The following is a 19,744-nucleotide window of genomic DNA, read 5'->3' as shown; positions in this document are numbered from 1 at the left end:
TGCAAAATCTAACACACACAATGCACATAAAGGCAGCTAACAACACAGTATGTGCTACTGAATCCCATTAAATGGATGCTAAACAGAAGGCTTAGCATTTATAACAATTTTTTCAAAACTAGCTAGAAATACACAAAAAATTAGTGTGCCAATCCAAACCTAAAATTGTATTAAACAATAATTTAAAATCATTGATAATCGTACCTGGCTGGGGTTCATCTGAGAACGTGAATTGATTAAAAAGAAGGAGGAAAGAAGGAAAGAAAGAAAAAGGTTATGCTCAAATCAACTCATAATCAACATAAACACAAATTCTAGCTACACATGAGCTTTTAGATTTTTTTTCATGATTTTTGAAGTTAGAAATTTAAAAGAAAATATTAAGGACTGAATCACATTTCACCTGAACTTAAAGCATACCACACTTTAGTGAACATGTTCAGGGACACAAAGTTGATTCCCATATTGCTATATAAAAACCTATATTGAAGTCAGTGGAAGACACTTTGAATTCAGAGAACAAGATTGGACACAGCTAATAAATGTCATTATCACAGTCTCACTGCAAGCAAGTTACATTAAGTAATTAGTGCTCTAATTTCAGTATGCTTACAATTTCTGCCAGAAATGTTGCTGCACTAAATACAGCAGGCTGAAATCCATTTATTTCTGAAGCTGCAGCACATAGTAGGCTATAGAAGATACTTGAACAGTAACTTACTGCACAATGGAGATTCATCAGCTCCATTAGGGCAATCAGCAGAATTATCACATACTTTGCTCAGATTTACGCAGATACTGTGACCTGGACATTGCCACTGCCAGCTGGGGCACCGGAAGGGTTGAGTAGGACAATCTCTCTCATCGCTCATATCCCTGCAGTCATTATCACCATCACAAATCCATGCTCGATAGACACAGTTGCCATTATCACAGCGGAAAAGAGATGGTGGACAGGTCCTGGGAAGACATCTGTGATGTTCATCTGAGCCATCTGCACAGTCAAGATGCCCATCACACTCCCAGTTAGCAGGAACACAATTGCCATCTGACTGACATTGGAATTCATTCTGGTGGCACATCCCTGGTGGTCTTGTAGCTAAAACAGTGACATTCAACAGTTCAGAAGCCATTTCAATTTTAGACAGGGAAGCAAAATCACTATGTTCAGTAAATTTCCTGCATAAATAGTTACAATACAATTAAGAACTGTGTTGCTTTTAGATCAGGCCATAGAATCAAAGTCAGTCAATTTACACGACAATTCAGAATCCAATTAGTTTAACTCCTACTTTGTAATATGGTAAACAAGGCAACTCAACTATTCTATTCTGAGCAAGCAATTTTCATATCTACATATACAGATATCTATGCACATGTCCACAGCAATAAGAAATTACATGCTGAAAACAGATTTAACCACACTGCATTGCAACATTTTAACAAATTTAAATGTAAAAAATTACTCTAGGAAAAGTTGCAATCTGACTCTCACAGATAAAAGGTTTTCAATTTTCTAGATGAATAGACTTACTAATTTTACTTTTAAACCCTGGGGCTGAGGTGCCAAGTCAGACAAAACATTAAGCCAAAAGGAATGCAAGCTCCACTCTTTGCCAGAAAAATCTACTCCTGAGCTGGATCCTACTGTGCTTGAAATTTCTGCTCAGAAAATAGTATTTCCAGACAAGTTTCCCTAAAAAGAATTTTGAGGTTTTAAGAACAGTAGTGCAGATAAAGGAAATTTTCAGAAGCATCACGTAATAACTGAAGCCTTTAGCATCAATGTACTTACGGCAGTCAGTTTCATCTGAGTGATCATTACAGTCAAAAACACCATCACACCTGTAGTAAGTGCTGATACACTGGTCTCCACTGAGACATTTGAACTCTGTGGCACTGCAGTTATATACTACAAAAGAAAAAATATTGTTATTGAATTCACAGAGCTAGACTGCACCCAGTCTTTCTACATGTGGCCAGTTCCACTGGATACCATGATTTCCCTGGGATACAGAAAATGCAGTGACCTTGGAATCTACAGAAAACAGAGGAAACAGATTTCAGCCCCCTGCAACTAACCTACAGATCAAAGGGCTTACTAAAACGCTAAACCAAGTATCATAAACAAGATTAATTTATGGATAGGTTTATTATGCATTCTGCTACCTTGAAGCTGATAATATGAAGCCACCAAAGACCCCTCAGGGGGCAATAGCGAGGAAACAATAAAGAGGCATTCAACAAAGTTACACTTACTGCAGTCATGCTCATCAGCACCATCTACACAGTCTTTGTCTCCATCACAGACATAGTATGGGTCAATACAGCGATGGTCTGGACACTGAAATTGCCTAGGTTCACAAGTACCTGTGAAAGCTATTAAGAATGACAATAAATGCAGATGTGTTTCTTTTTCTCTGTTCTGAAATCGACATAATACTGAGACAGTAGAAAGACATCCCCACTAAATTGCAAGATGTAATGCAACAACTAGTAATCATATAAATTACAAGCACTAATACATTAGTATCAAGTAATTATTTATGCATATGTAGGCTTGGACTAATGGAAAATAATCAGAAGATTCCACTCAGTGGTAAAAGCACTAAAGGAAGTACATGGAAATACTACTGTCTTACTTCTGGTAAAAACTTCCAGACTAGATCAGCTGATTACACCATCAGGCATAAATGAGATCACTTATGAAGTATGCATTATGCAGCACCATGATTATGATTATAATTATGACATTAGGCCCTTTTTATTTTTTTTTTTAATTATTTTCCTGCATTCTACTTGGCTCTGATAGCTCAAATTAGCTGAGTTTTTCACATCTTCCAGACTGCAAAATATTAGTTCTTTCTTCCTAATTTCATTTATCATCCTTCCACCAATAGACATATCTATGTAGACATACTGAGTGTTTTAGAAAAATAACAGACAGCTGTGATACTCACTGCAGTTTTTTTCATCTGACCCATCACCACAGTCATTATCAGTATCACATAGCCAGATCCTAGGAACACATCTTCTATTATCACAGGTGAACAGGGTTACAGGACATGAAGTGGGTCCTTGTGTAGGACAATGCAATTCATCACTGCCATCAAAACAGTCATTATGTTTATCACAGCGCCATCGGCCTGGAATACACTGCCCACTGGCACAGGTAAAAGCTGATGAAGCACAAGTATTGTCTAAATAAAAAACAAAACAGGAGAACATGATGATGAATATCTCTAAAACTTGCCCTCCCTGCCAGAGTATTCAGTACATTTTATATACTTACAGAATGTCTAAAATAGTAATCAAATTCTAAAATGTACATTGCTTGAAACAAAAAATGTTTGTCACGCCAACATGCTGCAGAACTGAACAGAATACAAGCTTTTTTACACTGAAAGAATCAATAAAAATAGAAAAACAGAAATAATAGAAGTAAAATATAGAAAAGTATCTTCTTCAAGTAGCCATTTACTTTATATTTTTGTTTCCTCAAAAAAAACCCACATTCTAGTTATTCTAAAATAGAACACAAATAAGAAATGCTTTGTATCTTGGTCATATTAGTTAGTCCTACACATTAAGGAGCACATTTTATCAATGGGATCTATTCTCATGTTTGTGATTTAAAAGAAAGTATTAACTTTGAATAAAGAAGCACCAAATATGTCTTAAAAGCCAAGAATTTGCTTTACGATATCTTATCAACTCTAATTATCCCACTTTACTTGATCAACAAACTATTTTGTGTGAGACACTTAACAGTAAAATTGGGAAATGACCCAATGTGCCTTTAATCCACTTCACTGTAAAAATCTAGATGTAGCAAGTAGATCAGAACTGCCCAAACATAATGAACATAATGAAATTTTTACTCAGTTGTTAAATGAAATGAAAGATGCTGCTCTAAACTCAGAAGAAGGTTAAACAGTGCATATGGCTTTGTTATTTTTCTTATGGTGCTATTTTTAAAATCTTTTCATCTTTATTAAGATGGTTTGTCCCTCCCCATGCATCAAAATAAGACAAGTGATATCCCAGTATCTTTCAAAATTTACAAGATAATGAGAATAAAGACAGCTTTCTTCTTCAGAAGATAAGTTTTTGTTACTCTGTAAATGGAATTTTGAGAACTAGTGAGATATGAGTACTTTTGAGCATTCTTCAGGTGGCCAGTGTTGAATCCCACATTCCCAACAGTTATCCATATAATTTCCAAAGTAACTAATCTCCCAGGTAGATTTCAGGGTTTATCCATACATACAACCCTAAAAAACTAGGGTTTATTCCAACAAAATCAAACCAACCCAAGCTTTCTGAACTGCAGACCACAAACACTAACTGTATATTACAGGGATTACTTACTTAAAGAACCACAGTTTTGTTCATCACTGTTATCATGGCAATCATCAACACCATCACACTGATAGTAGCGAGGCACACATCTTCCATTTCCACAGGAAAATGAGTAGGAGCCACATTGCAAAGTGGGTGGCTCATTGGATGGGTCTTCAACACACGTCAGCTGATTTGAAGCCAGCTTCATGCCATAAGGACAACCACAAACTCTTTGAAAATTTGGTACTGGAAAGCAGAAGTGGCTGCAGTCTCCATTGGGATTTGTTCCTCTATTACAGTAGTTTGAGCCTTCAAAAGTGATAAAGAAGATCAATGTATACACTACTGATAGCAGCTTGGGAAGTATTAAAAGTGCATCGCAACTGCGAAAGTGTTTAACAAAAAGATGCTGCAGCAAACCTTGTTTTGTATACACTGTAAAACAGGGTCAAGTTGACTGACAGAAACAGTAGTAGTAAGTCATAATAATAAGTCCCACATTTAATATACTCTTCATTAACACAAATGTTTATGGAAGCCAAGAACATACTACTAAATTTCGTCCAATTTTCTGCCAATTTTCAGCAACTGTCTGGAAACAAGTATGCTACGCACTTTTGTCAGAGCAAGACTGAGAGACCTGATCAAATCATTGGACAGCAAACTGATGGTGAGCCTTAGCACATAGTTTGATCATATGTTTGATAAGTGTACTGGGTGTTCTACTAAATTAACTACAATACCAAATCCTTGATTTAGGTCATAGAAGGGCACAGAAATCAGAAGTGAAAATAAGAAATAAATAGTAATTTATGCACAGTGATTCCTTTAAGAAGAGTAGTTTGATCAATAAATTTTTACCCAACTCCTCAAAGTAAATAGTTCAGTTTAACTAAAACTTCTACCAGAAAAAAAAATAAATACAAAGTTGTAATCAGTGATACAATTACACAAGAGACAAGGAATCATAATTTCATTTTACAAGGCTATTAAATACAGTAACAGAAGTGGTGGAGGAAAACTGCACACAGTCACATAATAGTGAAATATATGTGTGATTGCAAGTGTCTGAATGCCAGCAGTTACGATTCAGTAAAGCCATTCCTAAAATTGAAAGTGGAAACCTGCTGTACTGATACTTTGTTTCTTAATCTGTCTGTGCAACTAAAGAGCTCACCTATTTGGGAATGAGCATCGTATGCTTTAACATGCATAATGTTACTTATGCCCCTCCTAATAATAGTCATTTCCCCTCCATCAGACTTCCTCACTCGAACTATTCCACCAAGTCTCCAATCAGTAAAGTAGGCATAACCTGTTTTGAAAGACATTTAACATATAACAATTACAGAGCAATATGACATAAAAGATGAAGCATGATGAGCAAAAACTGAAAGACTTCTCATGTAAATTTCCATTTTTTTGATAACTGTTTCTCAAAAAATACAAGGACTTTTATCACTAAATGTAGTTAAAGTGAGTCCTCCAGTCATAGGCAGACATAACTCGGGAAAAAAAGTGCTCTCAGATTTCACTTAAGTTGAGATATAACAGACTCAACTGGCATTTCAAATTCCAAGGCAGTTTTAAAAGTCACTCAGTAAGACAACTTTACAGAAAATTTTATAATATTTTTGAAGATATTTTAACCCAAAATCAAAGGGGGTCAAATGCTGACATCCTTCTTCACACACAACATAAATCCAGTGATAAGACGCTACATGCAATTAACAGAATCCTGAAATTGCTGATCAGCCCTAGGGAGGTGATTTACCTCATCTCTCCCGCATGAGTAGCCCACCTTGGGAGCACAGCAAAATCTGCCTTATTGCACTTTGTTATCTGATCTGCCTCAAAGTATTCAAACACAAATATACATAAAAACATCCTAAAAATGAAAAAGTACTAAATAGATAATTTTATAGAAACTTGCAACAGTGCTTCTTATAGGAAAAGTAGTATTACAAAGGCCATATTTTATCTCACATACTCACAGATCATCATATTTAAAAAAAAAACAAAACAACCTGTGATAATTATAGATAATATTTTCCACTGCCAGACTTACCTCCAAAAATAGTAAGGCCAAATGGGTGAGTCATCTGAGTAATATGTTCAAGAGTCCGTCTGTCCAACCCATCAAAGGTGCTGTGCTCAATTTTATCAAAAAAGGCATCCACCCAATACAGTCTTAAAGAACTAGAAACAACAAAAATGTCGTATCTCTTCAAATGACATTATGTCCATTAGGAAGCACTAGAATTTTTTCAAACAATAATCTTAAACCTGACAAAAAACTATTGGGTCATGTGCGGAGGGATCCTGAGAAGATCTTACCTTTCACTGTTTTTTAAAGAAATCAAAAAATAAGGTCTTCAACATGAAAACACCAATGCACACAATCTGACAGAATTCCTTTCTTTTTAAGCTCTAACAGTTTTTGAGGAAGAAACACATCTGCACAAAAGCTTGCTGCCTGTGTTGTCCTTACCTCCAGTCAATGGCTAGGCCATTAGGCCAGCCTAGTGTTGTATTCACAATTGGCAATGCATGGGAACCATCACTCCAGGCCCTCATGATTTTTGCAGGACGGAACCAGTCTGTCCAGAATATATACCTGAAAGTACATGTCATAAGACAAAAACCCAGTGATACAATGTAATTAAACAGAGCAAGCATTCGAACAGTATTAACATTCTTCTTTGCACCACAAAGCTGTACATATATTAAAAAACACAATTTTATGTTGACCCTCTCCTCAACTGGTAGCAGTACTGACAAGTAGCGTTTATCCTTCTTACAACAGATTTCAAAATCTTTCGAAGTGGTTTGTCCCTTTAGACATAAAATACCTGTAGCTTTGTTAAAACTGTCAGGGATTTCATTTAAGTAAGAAGTAAGAATCAAGAAACAAAATGCATCTTCCAGGTAATACTTACAAGTAAGCATGAATATTACAAAGAACTTTCTCCTGATCCTTTTGACTTATGCCTACAGAGTTGAAGCTAATGGTAAATAAATTTACCAAGTAGGAAATAAAAAAGGATACAAATTCAACATTATTCTCATGAGATTACTTCAAAAATAATCTATTTGGTTACCAAACATGAAAATTCAATATCCAAGAATTAAGAAATTCAGTAGTATGGCAGCAGGAAGCTGAATTATGCTATGAAAGAAATGCTGGCATGCCATGGCCAAATAACACAGTGTTGAATTTGAGGTTAGGCATTTGCATCAAAGAAAAGCAGGGCTTCCTTTTATGTACACAGAATCACATACTGTAACATCTGTATCAAACACAGACAGTAATATCTAATATGTTTCCAATAAAGAAATACAGATAAAAATAAAAAGGAACCAAGGTTAGCATTCTGGGACCTTAAAGCATATTAAAAATAACTTAGAAAACTATCTTTCAACTATGAGAAACAGCTTTCTGGTCCAAGTGATACAAAGAAACAAAGTTATTTTGCCTGTTTAACACACAGGAGTTAAAAAAAAAAAAAAAAAACAACAAAAAAATGGCGCTTTTAAAGAGAATTCTTTTGAGTGCTGCTTTCACGTGGAATGTGTATCACTTTGCCCTTTCCTCTGGGTGCTGAATCCCAGGCAAGAATAAATCAAAGACAAGAGAACTGAAGAGATGGAAAAGAACACAAACCCAAACAGAAATCCAGAATGAGATGTAAAACTAACCCCACCAATTTTTTCATATAGTTTCAAGGAAGAATCAAAGCTAAACTTACCCAATAACTGGATGAACCACTATTGATCGAGGATTATTTAAATTCTGAACAATAGCTCTCCTAGATTTATCTGCCAGCCTCATCACACTAATGCTCCTGTATCGAGGGTCTGTCCAGTATAGATTCTTTGAGATCCAGTCAAAGGCCAAATCTTCAACACTTTCCACTCTATTAGCCGTCAGGATTTCTCTTCCTAGAATTCATAATACACATAACAATTGTAAATGTTTAGGAACAAGGGAAATAGCATGAATGCAGTATTCTGTTCATAAACCTAGTGGATTTACTCGGTAAAAATGCTGCCTCTGTGCTATCATATATAAAGACCAATCAGGAAAGAAGGGATGCCCTTTGCTCCAGACAAAGTATGTGTATGTTCAGGAGCACAACCCCAATAGAGGAGAGATTAAGACTAGCTAAAGATGAGAGAAAAATCTGTTACTAAGTTTACACTGAGAGGAGTTTTATGAATGAAGGTCAGTAAGCTCAATGTGGTAAAGACATCTTGCCCAACAGCCAGACCTTACCTACTCTTTGCATAGGAATAGTCAGCTGCAGTTTACCATTACTCTGACCCAAGGCAGCAAGTAAGCTCAGAAGACTATATGCTGTCTTAATATATATTTAATCATTATTATAAATTGGAGATAAACATTTTTCACACTACCACAAATAGGACTTTCAAAAATCTCACAACCATAATATTCTTTTTCCAATATCATAACAACCATCCTGCTATTCAGGCAGGGAAATTAGAAAGGAATTTCAGTTTCATGCCACTGTGTACATAAACAGACTGGTGATGACAAATACTATTTGTGAGAAATGCTACAGGTAGTTAATTCCCAAACACATTGAGCCAGTTTGTCAAAGAACAGGATACTTCAGTGAGCTTAATATGAGTTGAACAAACATTTTTGACAGTTTCCAGATTACTGGGGTGACACAGGTTTATCTGCATATCTCACAATGTGACTTTTTGTACTTCTTTTTAGAAATACATATTCTACTTTTCTTACCACAATTATTCTACAATTCCTAAGAATGATTCTCACCTGAACCATCAGTTTTCTGTCTATAGATCATGTCTTTACTTGTGTCTGAGAAAAAGATGGTGTCATCCTGAGCAGAGAAGTCAATTCCAACAAAGTATGAAGGGCTCCCTGTTACAGGTATGATCACATCTTCCTGGGTGGAGAGATTGAACGGGATCCCCCGCACTGCCAGCTGGGATGAAAACAGCAGGAACTGCTGTACAGCTGCAAAAGGAGAGCTCAGACTCAGTCGTTACTTATTTGCAAAGTGAGACAAAGTGGGCATTAATTAACTGTAAAGTTTTATTTTCCTTTGGCAATACTAACAGGCTGGAAACAGAAAAAAAAGGAGACTGAGAAAATAGACATTTTAACATACGCAGACCTAAAAACTGAAGAAGAAAACCAAAACCCAACCCAGAATATTAGGTGACGTGGTCAGATATTCCTCTTGCATTATTACTCTGGTCCTATAAAAGCAGAAACTATTTTCTGTGATCCCTTTACAGTCATCTATTAAAAAAAACACAAACAAACTCACAGGCTTTATGGAGCTACCAAATAACAAAACCATACTGCAGCTAGCCAGGTAAATAGTAAAACTATAGACAACATGTCTGGCTTAATTTGCCAATAGATACATATGCCAAACCTCCCATACGTGACAATTACGCACTCAAACAAGAAGCAGCAGATTGCTGTTGGAAGCCCACAGCTCCGGAACTCAATCTTTTGTTCTTGTCTTATGTGTTCAACAGGAGAAAACCAACCTAGTCTACGTGCTACTGCACAAGAAAGCAGGGTTTATGTGTTCAAAATAATACAACATCTGCATATTAGCAAGTATCCATGTTAAATTTCAGGATTAAGATCTTAATCATACAGCTGTCTACATATATTCCGTATCAAATTTTCTTGAAGTGTTCATAAAAGGTGGTGAGTTTAAGTTGTTGTTTCTTGAAATTAACTTGAGCAAAAATTATTACATTTAAAGCTGCCAATGGGAGTTGGGATGAAAAAACACATAGTCTTTGGCATACTAACCCCACAAAGCTATTGGAAAGAGGAAAGGTGTTCTAAAAATAACTCTAGAGCTATATGTACTAGTGCTATATCCAGCGATCATAAGGCATTTTCTTACCAACACAATGTCTTCCATCTACGTGTAGATCGAAGCCCAGTATACATCTACAGCGATAACCCAGTCCATCGTTATCTGTTTTGTGACTGAGAACACAGATCTGTTCACAGCCCCCATTGTTACTCCCACAAGGATTTCTCACTGGAAAATAATACAGATTGGATTATAACTTTGTCTATTAACCTAATGGCATCATTATCTTGATTTTTCAGGATTTTTTTAAACATCCACAATAAATCATGTGACCTCTGTGGGAATTACATCACATGGAAATCCTACACCATCAGTTCTACCCTAAAATGCACCAAAATCACATCAGAGCTAACAGGTGTTCAAGCATGCCATTCTGTACAGAGATACTTGGCACGCAGCATTGAGGCTATAATTTTCTGCATATAGTTCTACTTCAGAATTATATCTCACAGAATTATTTCAGACTGCTAGCCTTTTCCAACAACATTTTGTGTTGAAGAAAAAAATGTCACAAACACCAATACTGCTCATAACCACATATCCATACATTTAATAAGCCTCCCCACTCTTAAATGTTGCATTTGACAGTTTATTAGCTGCAGGAGCCGAATGAAACCCAGTCTAGTTTTACAATACAAATCTATTTATCATAAGTAATAGCTCTTTACAGCAAAACAACCACCTCTCATAATTTTTACCAACTTTTTTGGTAATACAGTTTCTATACCTCTCTTAATAATCTCCTTGCTCTCTTACCATATGGCTGCCTGGCAGCATGGTAAACTGTCACTCCATAAGGTCTCAGTGAAGACTGGTAGATGACTTGAGGGTTAGATTCTGAAAACTTGTTAGCTTTCACCACTGCCATTTTGGTCCAATCAGTGAAATAAACATTGTGTTCAAATAAAGTGATTCCATATGGGTGAGGAATCAGTGAGCCTCCATGAGCTATTGTTCTCCTGTCACAAAGATGGTTTTAAAATTATTTACAAAATATTATCCAGAAAATAACTTTATTACTAGGGGAAAAGGATCCAAGATTATTAATTCGTTCGCTGGCTTCTACATAGAAGCTGCAAAAGTACAAATAAAAAAGACCAAATGAGCTGAAGAGATTAAGCTAAACATACAGGGTACATAAACTTAAAAGACACAACAGTGAAAACAGAGCAACCAACAGTGTTAGCAATTTCCAAGAAAACACAGTGAGTAAAGACAACATCTCAAAAGGTAGTAAAAAATTTGTAATTACTGAGAGAAAATTAGAGAAAGGGGAAATCAAAGACACCTATAGGAAATCAAAATAGCCAGAAAACCTTGAATGTAAAAAATAAAGTCCTATGTATGCAGTTAAAAGAAAAAAACAAACCAAAACAAAGAAAACAAAACAAAAAATGAACCACCACCACTTTGGCTTAAATTACTCACCCATGCAAAACCAAAACAAAAACAAATGCTAAAAATCGGTATCTATTCTATGCAAGTAGTAGGAGTAAAAGAGTAGGAGATAAAGTAGGAGATAGTAGGAGATGAAGAGTGACATTCAAGTCCTCACACAAATATCTAACACTACAATACCATTTTAATGTAGTTGTGAAGGAAGACTGGATGGGGCTTTGAGCAGCCTGGACTGTAGAAGGTATCACTGCCCATTGCAGAGGCTTGGAACTTTGGAACTAGAAGGTCTTTTAGATCCCTTCCAACCCAAATCACTCTATGATTCTATGAAGGTCTAGAAAATCAGATTAATTCTACAGCACTACTATAAGAGTTTCCCAGGCAGTTTAGATTCATGCTTTAGGGATGCAAGATGCAACACAAGTAGACAGTAAGCTGTAATTTAACATTCTTTGCAGACTATGCTTCTGCCTCTTGCTCACTTGCACAACATCTACAAGATTTTTGGTGTTGCTGTAAGTTTTTATCTCCAAAAACCAGAGATTTTACTAAACATATTCTTGTCTTCCTAAACCCTGATAACAGCATTATTTTTATAATTTTTAAGTAAAAAACTACATTGAGCAATAAACCTGTCAAATGAGCAGAGGGCTGTTTTTCAAGGCAATCTGCAGGAGGTATGCTAAAGGGGACAATTTTTTCTTGTGCTTGAGTAACAGACACTAATCACAGATGCAGAGATAAGCAGGCTTCTCAACACTGTTTTATACAACAAAGTCCCATAAAACCTCAAAGACCCCTTTTTTGCATGCTGTGATATAGTTTCCCCAGCATCACAACAGGGTGAGTGATGACTTAATTTCTGACAGCAAAGATTTATAAAATGCAAGAAGAGCACTTAATACACATTACACAAAGTGGTGCTTTGGAGGGGAATATTTCAAATAAGTTCATTCACAAAAAAAAAAGATGCAAAGAAATTACGATGGAAGACTATGTCTATACATCAAAAATAATATAAAGAAATGCTAGAAAACTATGCTGTAGTAGTGGGCTATAAAAAAGTAAATTATGGAAGAAGTGCAATAGGTATCTGAGGTTGAAAAAGGACAAAGAATGATGGAGGAATTAAGGACTGTCTAGAAATAGCATGACACCACAGTTATCAAAGTGCATCACATTCATTATGTCATAATTTTCATCCTTCGTGTATCTCACTTTGTTAGACAAATCTTATTTTGAATTACATACAAAACAATCAGTGTCTGTAACCTCCAAGGAATAGTATTTCTCCTACCTTTGAAGTCCATCATAAGTTACAGTCTCAATGTAATCAAACCGGCTGTCAACCCAGTAAAGTCTCTTCATCACAATATCCAGAGTTATTCCAGCAGGCCAGCCTAATTTTGTTTTTATCAAATCCTGACGGTTTGTGCCATCCATGAAGGCCCTTTCCACTTTAGGATCACCAGACAGACTATCCCAGTCTGAGAAAAATAAATAACTATAAAGAAAAAAATAAGTTTCCTTGAGATTTAAAAAAAAAAAAACAAAAACAGCCTACATTTTACATGGAATTTGTGAAAGGGAAGCACCCTTTTGGGACAGAGATGATTCTCAGCTGGCATATTATGAGAACACACTTTATATCTCCTGCCCAAGAAGCAATCTGCATTTTCTTCTATAGAATTAATCTAGAAAGAAACATGCTTTCACCCAAAAGACCTCAGAAATACTGAGTTTCCCTTGTTAAAAATAGACTTAAGTATACTGCCAGAAATAAATCAGTGACAAATAGATGCATCATGAAAGCAGCATCCATCACGACAAGTTGCATGGAATTCCTCTTCCCATTCTCTGAGGATCCAATTTTTCATGGCTCGCATACATTTTTAAAGCCTGTTGGGCTGGGAGGCACTAGCTTCCCTGGCTACATTCCACCACTTTATTTCAAATAGCAGTATCACAACAGATGTCTTTCAGTACAACTTCAACTCTTCTGCAGGCCAATTCCACTGTTCCTTTGTTTTTAGAGCTGCTCATGAACATACAACTCCAGCCATAAAACAGATTCCACACACTGGGAATAAAAGCAGTGTCAGCCCTCCTATAACAATTTAAGGTGTAAAATAGATTACAACAGATTGCAAACATTTAAAACATCTTATATCTAAAATGAATTTTAGAAACCCAGGTATCTCTTAGTTCTTCTCCTTTTGCATGGGAATAAAGGAATTTCTGACAGCTTTGACCATTACCTGACATATATAACTTACCCAACTGTTGGATCCAGTGCTATTCCTCTAGGATTTCCAAGATTTTCAGCAATAAGTGTCACACGGTTTGTTCCATCCAAATTAACCATATCTATTCTGTTCACACTGGTCTCGACCACGTATAGTTTATTGGTAACCCAATCCACTGCTAGATTTTCAGGTGTGTCAACTGAAACATTTAAAACTTCTTGGAAATCAGAGCCATCAATATTAATAGAAAAAACCTGAAAACAATACAAATATTGTCAGTGCCCACATGATGTTTTGTTAATCACAACACACACGGCACTTGTCCTCTGTTATCACACTGATCACGACTGATCCACAGTCGGCCACTAGATAAAACCACGTCACCCACTAAGCTATTACTTAGCTTAGGGTTTTCTGCAAAACTTTGGGAAACAATGCAAAAACCACAGGAGGCTTGCCTTCAACTACTGTTTCTGCAAAATGGACATGGTAACACACTAAAACAGCCTTGTGCAAAACCATGCACTGAAACAGATGAGGAAAGTGTATCTGCTTTTGTGGAATCTAGAAATTATCATTAATTGAAAACAAATGAACATGCTTTAGCAAAGCTCTCATCAGCGACTAGAAACAAGAGGGGGAGCTCTCACTGCACCAACCGCACTAAGGGGAAATTGCTGAGTGAAGAAAGGGAATCCTCTCCATCCTGACAGAAAGGAGAAAGCTCAGCATTGCCTCTGGTCTTCTCTATTTAAGGCTAATTTTAAACAGCATCATGCTTAAGAAGAAATAGTTTTGTTATCTTACAAGCAAGCTCAGAGGTACCTGAGGCAAACAGCATAAGCACAGCAATTCCATAGGTACAGTTGTGATCATAAAAATGGGTAATACAAAAAGCTAGGAATCATCCCTTTTGGAGCAACAGCATGAGCTTTCAAATGTGTTTAAATGAAAATACAGATTACCACAAGGAAATAAAAGCAAGAAAATTAACAGATGAAATAGTTGTATCATTTTAAATATTCTTCATGTCCAGGTAACAATAATCAAGCAAATCATCTAACTGTCTATTCTGTTCTTTGGAAACCTTGCTGATGGAAGAGCTTATGGGCATTAGGTTATCAGACAGTACACTAAATGAGATAAAGATGACACAGAACACAACCTACAATTCTCTAGTTTAGTTTATATCTTAATCTTAAAAACAAAAGGGACAACTAAAACACATCCTCTAATTTTTATTTTAAGACATCAGGTGGAAATATGCACTACATAAGAACATTCATAATGTCACTGTTTTAATCTAGGTATTTGAGCTGGGACTTAATTAGATTAGTTAATTAGGATTTAACTATATTGGGGCAGATAAAAAGGTAGTTCTGGACATCTGGCATTTGCAATGAAAAAAACCTCATTATCATCTGTTTATACATTTTACAGAGACAGCATAAATCTTTGGTCTCATCAAAGTTCAGATTTGACCCTGAATTGCTTCAACCATTGTCAATGCAATTGCAGTAATGGGAACCCCCAGCAGTGAAAATAAGAATGCCAGAATTGTGAACAAGTCAAAAATTGTGCACACAGATCCCATCCTACTTGGTAGCCATGCAGTATGCTTCCCAACAGAAGCAACACAGAACTGTAGTAGAAACAACAGTTTATGTGTAGGTTCAGAATAAGGACAGTGACACCATATTGATGCAGCAGTAGTGTCAACAGAAGGCAGGCCATGGACTCTCCACCGCTCTACACAACAATCAACGTAGTGATGAAGATTGTGGAGTTTTAGTGAAACAAAACCGGTCCAGGTAAAATGCTAAGTTATGCTAACAGAATAAAGAACAAGGTAAAGTCCAACTTTCACAAGGGTCTCCAGACTGCTTTTTAAAATTACTCTGGTTTACTGTATCTTGAAGCTAAAATATTTACTTAAAAAAAATACAAAAAAATAAAGGTAAGAGAATATTGGCTCATTACACAAAATACTGTCAATATTTGTTATCCAAGCTAATTACAGTGCCATTTGAAGTATATGAAGACATCTGATCTTTATCATCTTGGAAGGAACACAGCTTTTACATTTTAAACGATCATGTTTCAAAAAATTACCAAGAAAAAATTGTTCACTTTTGAAAGAATGTCTACTATTTCTCTTAATTAGTTTTTTGGACTCCATCTCGAGCAAAATTAAAAGTTGCTCAAGACATTCCCATATAATAGGATTCTTTGTTTAATATGTCACATGTAATAGTATAGCTTGAAAAATGCAGTCATTAACATAAAACATTTCAAGGAGCTTTTTTTTAGAAAACAAAAATACGGCCAGTTTCTGCTCTCAAAAAGGAAGGCCTATCAACACATTCTGCCTCTTGCAGTTTTCTACTTCCACATACAGAACAACATATTCTTCTTGAAATGTCTACCTACCTTATCTTGCACTGTATCAGTCCAAAAGATTCTGTGCAGGTAAAAGTGAAAGTCCACTCCAACTGCAACCCCACGATTCTGTGACTGCACCAAAGTACGAAAACTTCTGCCATGAAGATCTCCAATCAGTAAATCGCGGCCATTGGAAAAAATAATTGATGCAACACCAGCTGAAAGCAGGGGTAACAAATGTATGACTGCTCTGCAGGCAAGCTATTTTGCAAAGGGGCATTGAAATATACACATGCTGGTTCCTACACACCAGACACAAAGGTTTTAGTAGATGCTTAGACTACAGTCTGTATAAATGTTTCTATATGAGTACTAACTTGTTTTGATTTGCCTTTGATTTCTAGACCTGGAGCAAAGCAGGCAGGAGTACTTAAAAGTATTTCAAGTATTTAAAGCCCTACCAGGTAAAACTTTTACAAAACCCCTGTGCATCTAAACTCTACAAGGCTATTACTGATCTTCTATTTCTTTGCTTTAGCTCCTTAATCGAAGTATAAACTTTAAGATTTTTCTGCCCCATGAGATTCAGATATTCCTTGATTCTAGCAGGCAGACCATGTTTCTTAGCTTTCCATGTGCTGCTCTATCCTAGCCACCTTCTTAATTCTCTCATCAGAAAATCTTTGCTGTATCTTACAACAGAAAAGAGATTCCAGCAAGTCTCTGACAGAAGTTCACTTTCAAAGCAGATGCCTGTTGAAAGACTCAGTGTAAGTCTGACAAGAATATACTTCAGTTCAAAACCTATTCACCCTATACATAAAATCTTTCCCAGTTAAAGCAAAAATGAATCCTGGGAAACAGAGCAGATATGAAATTCCCCCATTAATCAGATAGAAAATCAATACTTTGCAAATGACTCACTGGCTGAAAAGTCACACTAATTTGAATAGAAAGCTTCTTGTGAAAGATACAGACTTTTTCTGGAAACAGGCAATCTTTCCCTTAGTACAGTCAAGTATATTTCATTAGCTAAAAAAGAAAAAATAATCCCTATTTCTTGAGGACAAACTTAGAAAACTGCAAGATGATGACTGCTCTTCAGACATGACTGAGGAAAGAAGGAAGGGGGAGGGAACTAGGCAGTTCATGCTTTCCTAAGAAGAAAGACTGCTGATCAGCTATGCCAAGGAGGGACTCCAGTTCCCACTGAGTTCCTACAGGCAGTAACACCTGCCTCACACAAAAGTGCGTTAGGCCATCACGTCTCCACAAAGAAGGGCTTCCCATGGCCTGCTTTCAGAACAGAGCAGGAGGTGAACAACCAGGAGCAGCTGCCTACAGTTGACAGGGAACCACATTCTGTGTGAGGCAAGCATTCCTACAAAGTTCAGACTCTGGGACACTAGAAGCCAGGAACATAGTGTCTCTCACAGACAAGTGTCTGAGCTCACCATTCAGCAAAGCCATCTTCGGGCATGGCACAGTCATTCTAGAAAAAGTGAGGCTCCCTGATTTCTTGTTCCCACCGAGTTCCACAGACAGCAAGTAAGGAAACTGCCATCCACAGAAGCAAGATTTCGTCTATTAAGGAAGGCTCTGGCAATGACCTTCCAACTCTGTGGAAGTCAGGAATTATGAGAAAGCACTGGAGCCCAGAAGAAATTCACTGTTTGAGGAGAAGCAGCCCTGATGAGGCAGTGAGCTCCATCAGCCTACACGTGCCAGCAGATGCACAGTCTCTTGATCTTTGCTGATGTTTTGAATGCCAGCCTAACCTGAAGTCCTTAAGGCCAGAGTCAAGTTCAAATCAAACACAACTGTACAGCATAGCCATGCAAACTGCCCCATTTTATCTAGATCTATTAGTCCAACAACTACAAGAGACTTGTGCTGCTGCACACTAACCTGAAGTATTAGCCCGACAATATCGATGATGCTCTAGGAAATAACCTTCCACACAGTGGCACTGGTGATGTCCCACACGATCTTCACACAGCTGGTCACAAACACCCCACATTTTGCAGTCATCAAAATCTGTGAAGTGAGCAATGCATATTTAGAAACAATGCTTTGTATAAAAGTGATATCTGCTTTCTTTATATCTGTTTGCAATACTAAGGCATGGGAAAAGAGGTTTCATGTGTTTTTTCCACAAATGTTTCCATCTTCTTTTTCTGAATAACAAAACAATTGATGTTTGCTGCCAAGAAAACAACCCACACCCTCCCCACCCCATCCCCATCTTTCCACCAGCCAAAAAACCCACACCTGTCAGGAGAAGAGGAAAAATCACTGGAAGGAGTGTCATAGTCTACTTTCCACAAAAAAGAATGTGTCTATGCAATACTCTTCCAGCAACAGATCTGAACATTAATGCACACAAACACTTACATAGATTTAAGCCCACTCTGAAGGGAAGCCCTAGCTATCTCTATGTTAGTGCAGTACTCAAGTTAATCAGTTCTGCTAAAAGGCAGTGTTTATTAGCTCAAACTTGGTACCATGCTAACAGGTGTCTGACTTCCAATTAAAAGCTGGCTGTGCCCCAGAACCAGCCATCAAAAAGTACAAAGAGGTTCACTCTGGCATGCAAAATACCATCTAGGTAGCTAAGACAACCCAGCAAGTTCTCACAGATATGCCCTACAAGGAACTTTCAGGGTTGCTGCAGAATCTTTAATTTCAAAGTTGTGAAATATTTAACTAGTCATCTTTTACAAACAGAGATTTTTTAAAGTTCTGATTTTCTCTTAAAAATAAATCAATAAATAAATAAAAAAGCCCAGAACAACCAGATCTGAACACTTTCTGATGTTTCATCCTATCTGCAGATATTTAAAACCCAGGAGATTTCTGATACCACTAATACATGGTTTTGACATCACAAGTTTGACCACTTTCACATGAAAATTTGAGTAGAATCCATACATTACACTGCTGGAAACTGGTTATTCTACTGTTAAGCCAATAAAGTAGAAAATGAGATCTCAAATATTCTTCCTACTGGAACTTGTGTTGTCAAACATTTATTAACACATATGTGAAATTGAAATATTTCCTAGGTAGCACATTTTTGTACTGAAAAAAACCTTAGAGGCTTTCCAGCTTCCATGTGTGTTAAAAACCTTCACTATATAGTGAGCCATAAGCAAAAGAAGACAAACTGAAAACATTATCGTTTCAAAAAGTAATACACTCTGCTAATACTATAGTTTCATTCTCCTGGCCTTCAACCAAGAGCATTGATTCAAACTGAGATCTGGAATTACACACTACTGACTGGGAGCCACTCCTCCATGACAAGTTTTGCTCCCACTAAAGATATATGCCTAAATCTTGGCAAACCAAAACACATTCACTCAGATTTACAAGCCAGAATGAGATTGCTAGGTCTACAAGGCAGTGAAAGAACAATAGAAGACTCACTGAGAATGCACCAGGCTTGCAAGTGTCCTTTATGTAGTTCCCAAATAC

The 19,744-nt window shown here is 36.7% G+C and overlaps 1 protein-coding gene across 2 annotated transcripts in view; it reads right to left on the bottom strand.

The window, feature by feature from the left end:
- Positions 1–19,744, bottom strand: part of LRP2 (LDL receptor related protein 2) — a 123,849-nt gene that overhangs the window by 70,645 nt on the left and 33,460 nt on the right. For both annotated transcript variants that reach the window (XM_062604788.1, XM_062604789.1), the window contains exons 10-25: positions 18,176–18,304; positions 16,316–16,485; positions 13,916–14,139; positions 12,937–13,143; positions 10,998–11,200; positions 10,269–10,409; positions 9,149–9,352; positions 8,094–8,286; positions 6,836–6,961; positions 6,413–6,543; positions 5,522–5,659; positions 4,372–4,653; positions 2,961–3,200; positions 2,260–2,379; positions 1,796–1,912; positions 722–1,099 (exon numbers count right to left, since the gene is read on the bottom strand). In XM_062604788.1, coding sequence (XP_062460772.1) covers positions 722–1,099; positions 1,796–1,912; positions 2,260–2,379; positions 2,961–3,200; positions 4,372–4,653; positions 5,522–5,659; positions 6,413–6,543; positions 6,836–6,961; positions 8,094–8,286; positions 9,149–9,352; positions 10,269–10,409; positions 10,998–11,200; positions 12,937–13,143; positions 13,916–14,139; positions 16,316–16,485; positions 18,176–18,304 — 3,003 coding nt within the window. The remainder of the gene's footprint in view (positions 1–721; positions 1,100–1,795; positions 1,913–2,259; positions 2,380–2,960; positions 3,201–4,371; positions 4,654–5,521; positions 5,660–6,412; positions 6,544–6,835; positions 6,962–8,093; positions 8,287–9,148; positions 9,353–10,268; positions 10,410–10,997; positions 11,201–12,936; positions 13,144–13,915; positions 14,140–16,315; positions 16,486–18,175; positions 18,305–19,744) is intronic.

The sequence above is a fragment of the Pezoporus occidentalis genome, unplaced genomic scaffold (genome assembly GCF_034315485.1).
Source record: "Pezoporus occidentalis ecotype Australia unplaced genomic scaffold, CSIRO_AGI_Poc_V1 ctg88, whole genome shotgun sequence".
Classification (NCBI taxonomy): Eukaryota; Metazoa; Chordata; class Aves; order Psittaciformes; family Psittacidae; genus Pezoporus; species Pezoporus occidentalis.
Note: the sequence above shows the minus strand (reverse complement) of the source record. Positions and strands in the feature narration are given on the sequence as shown.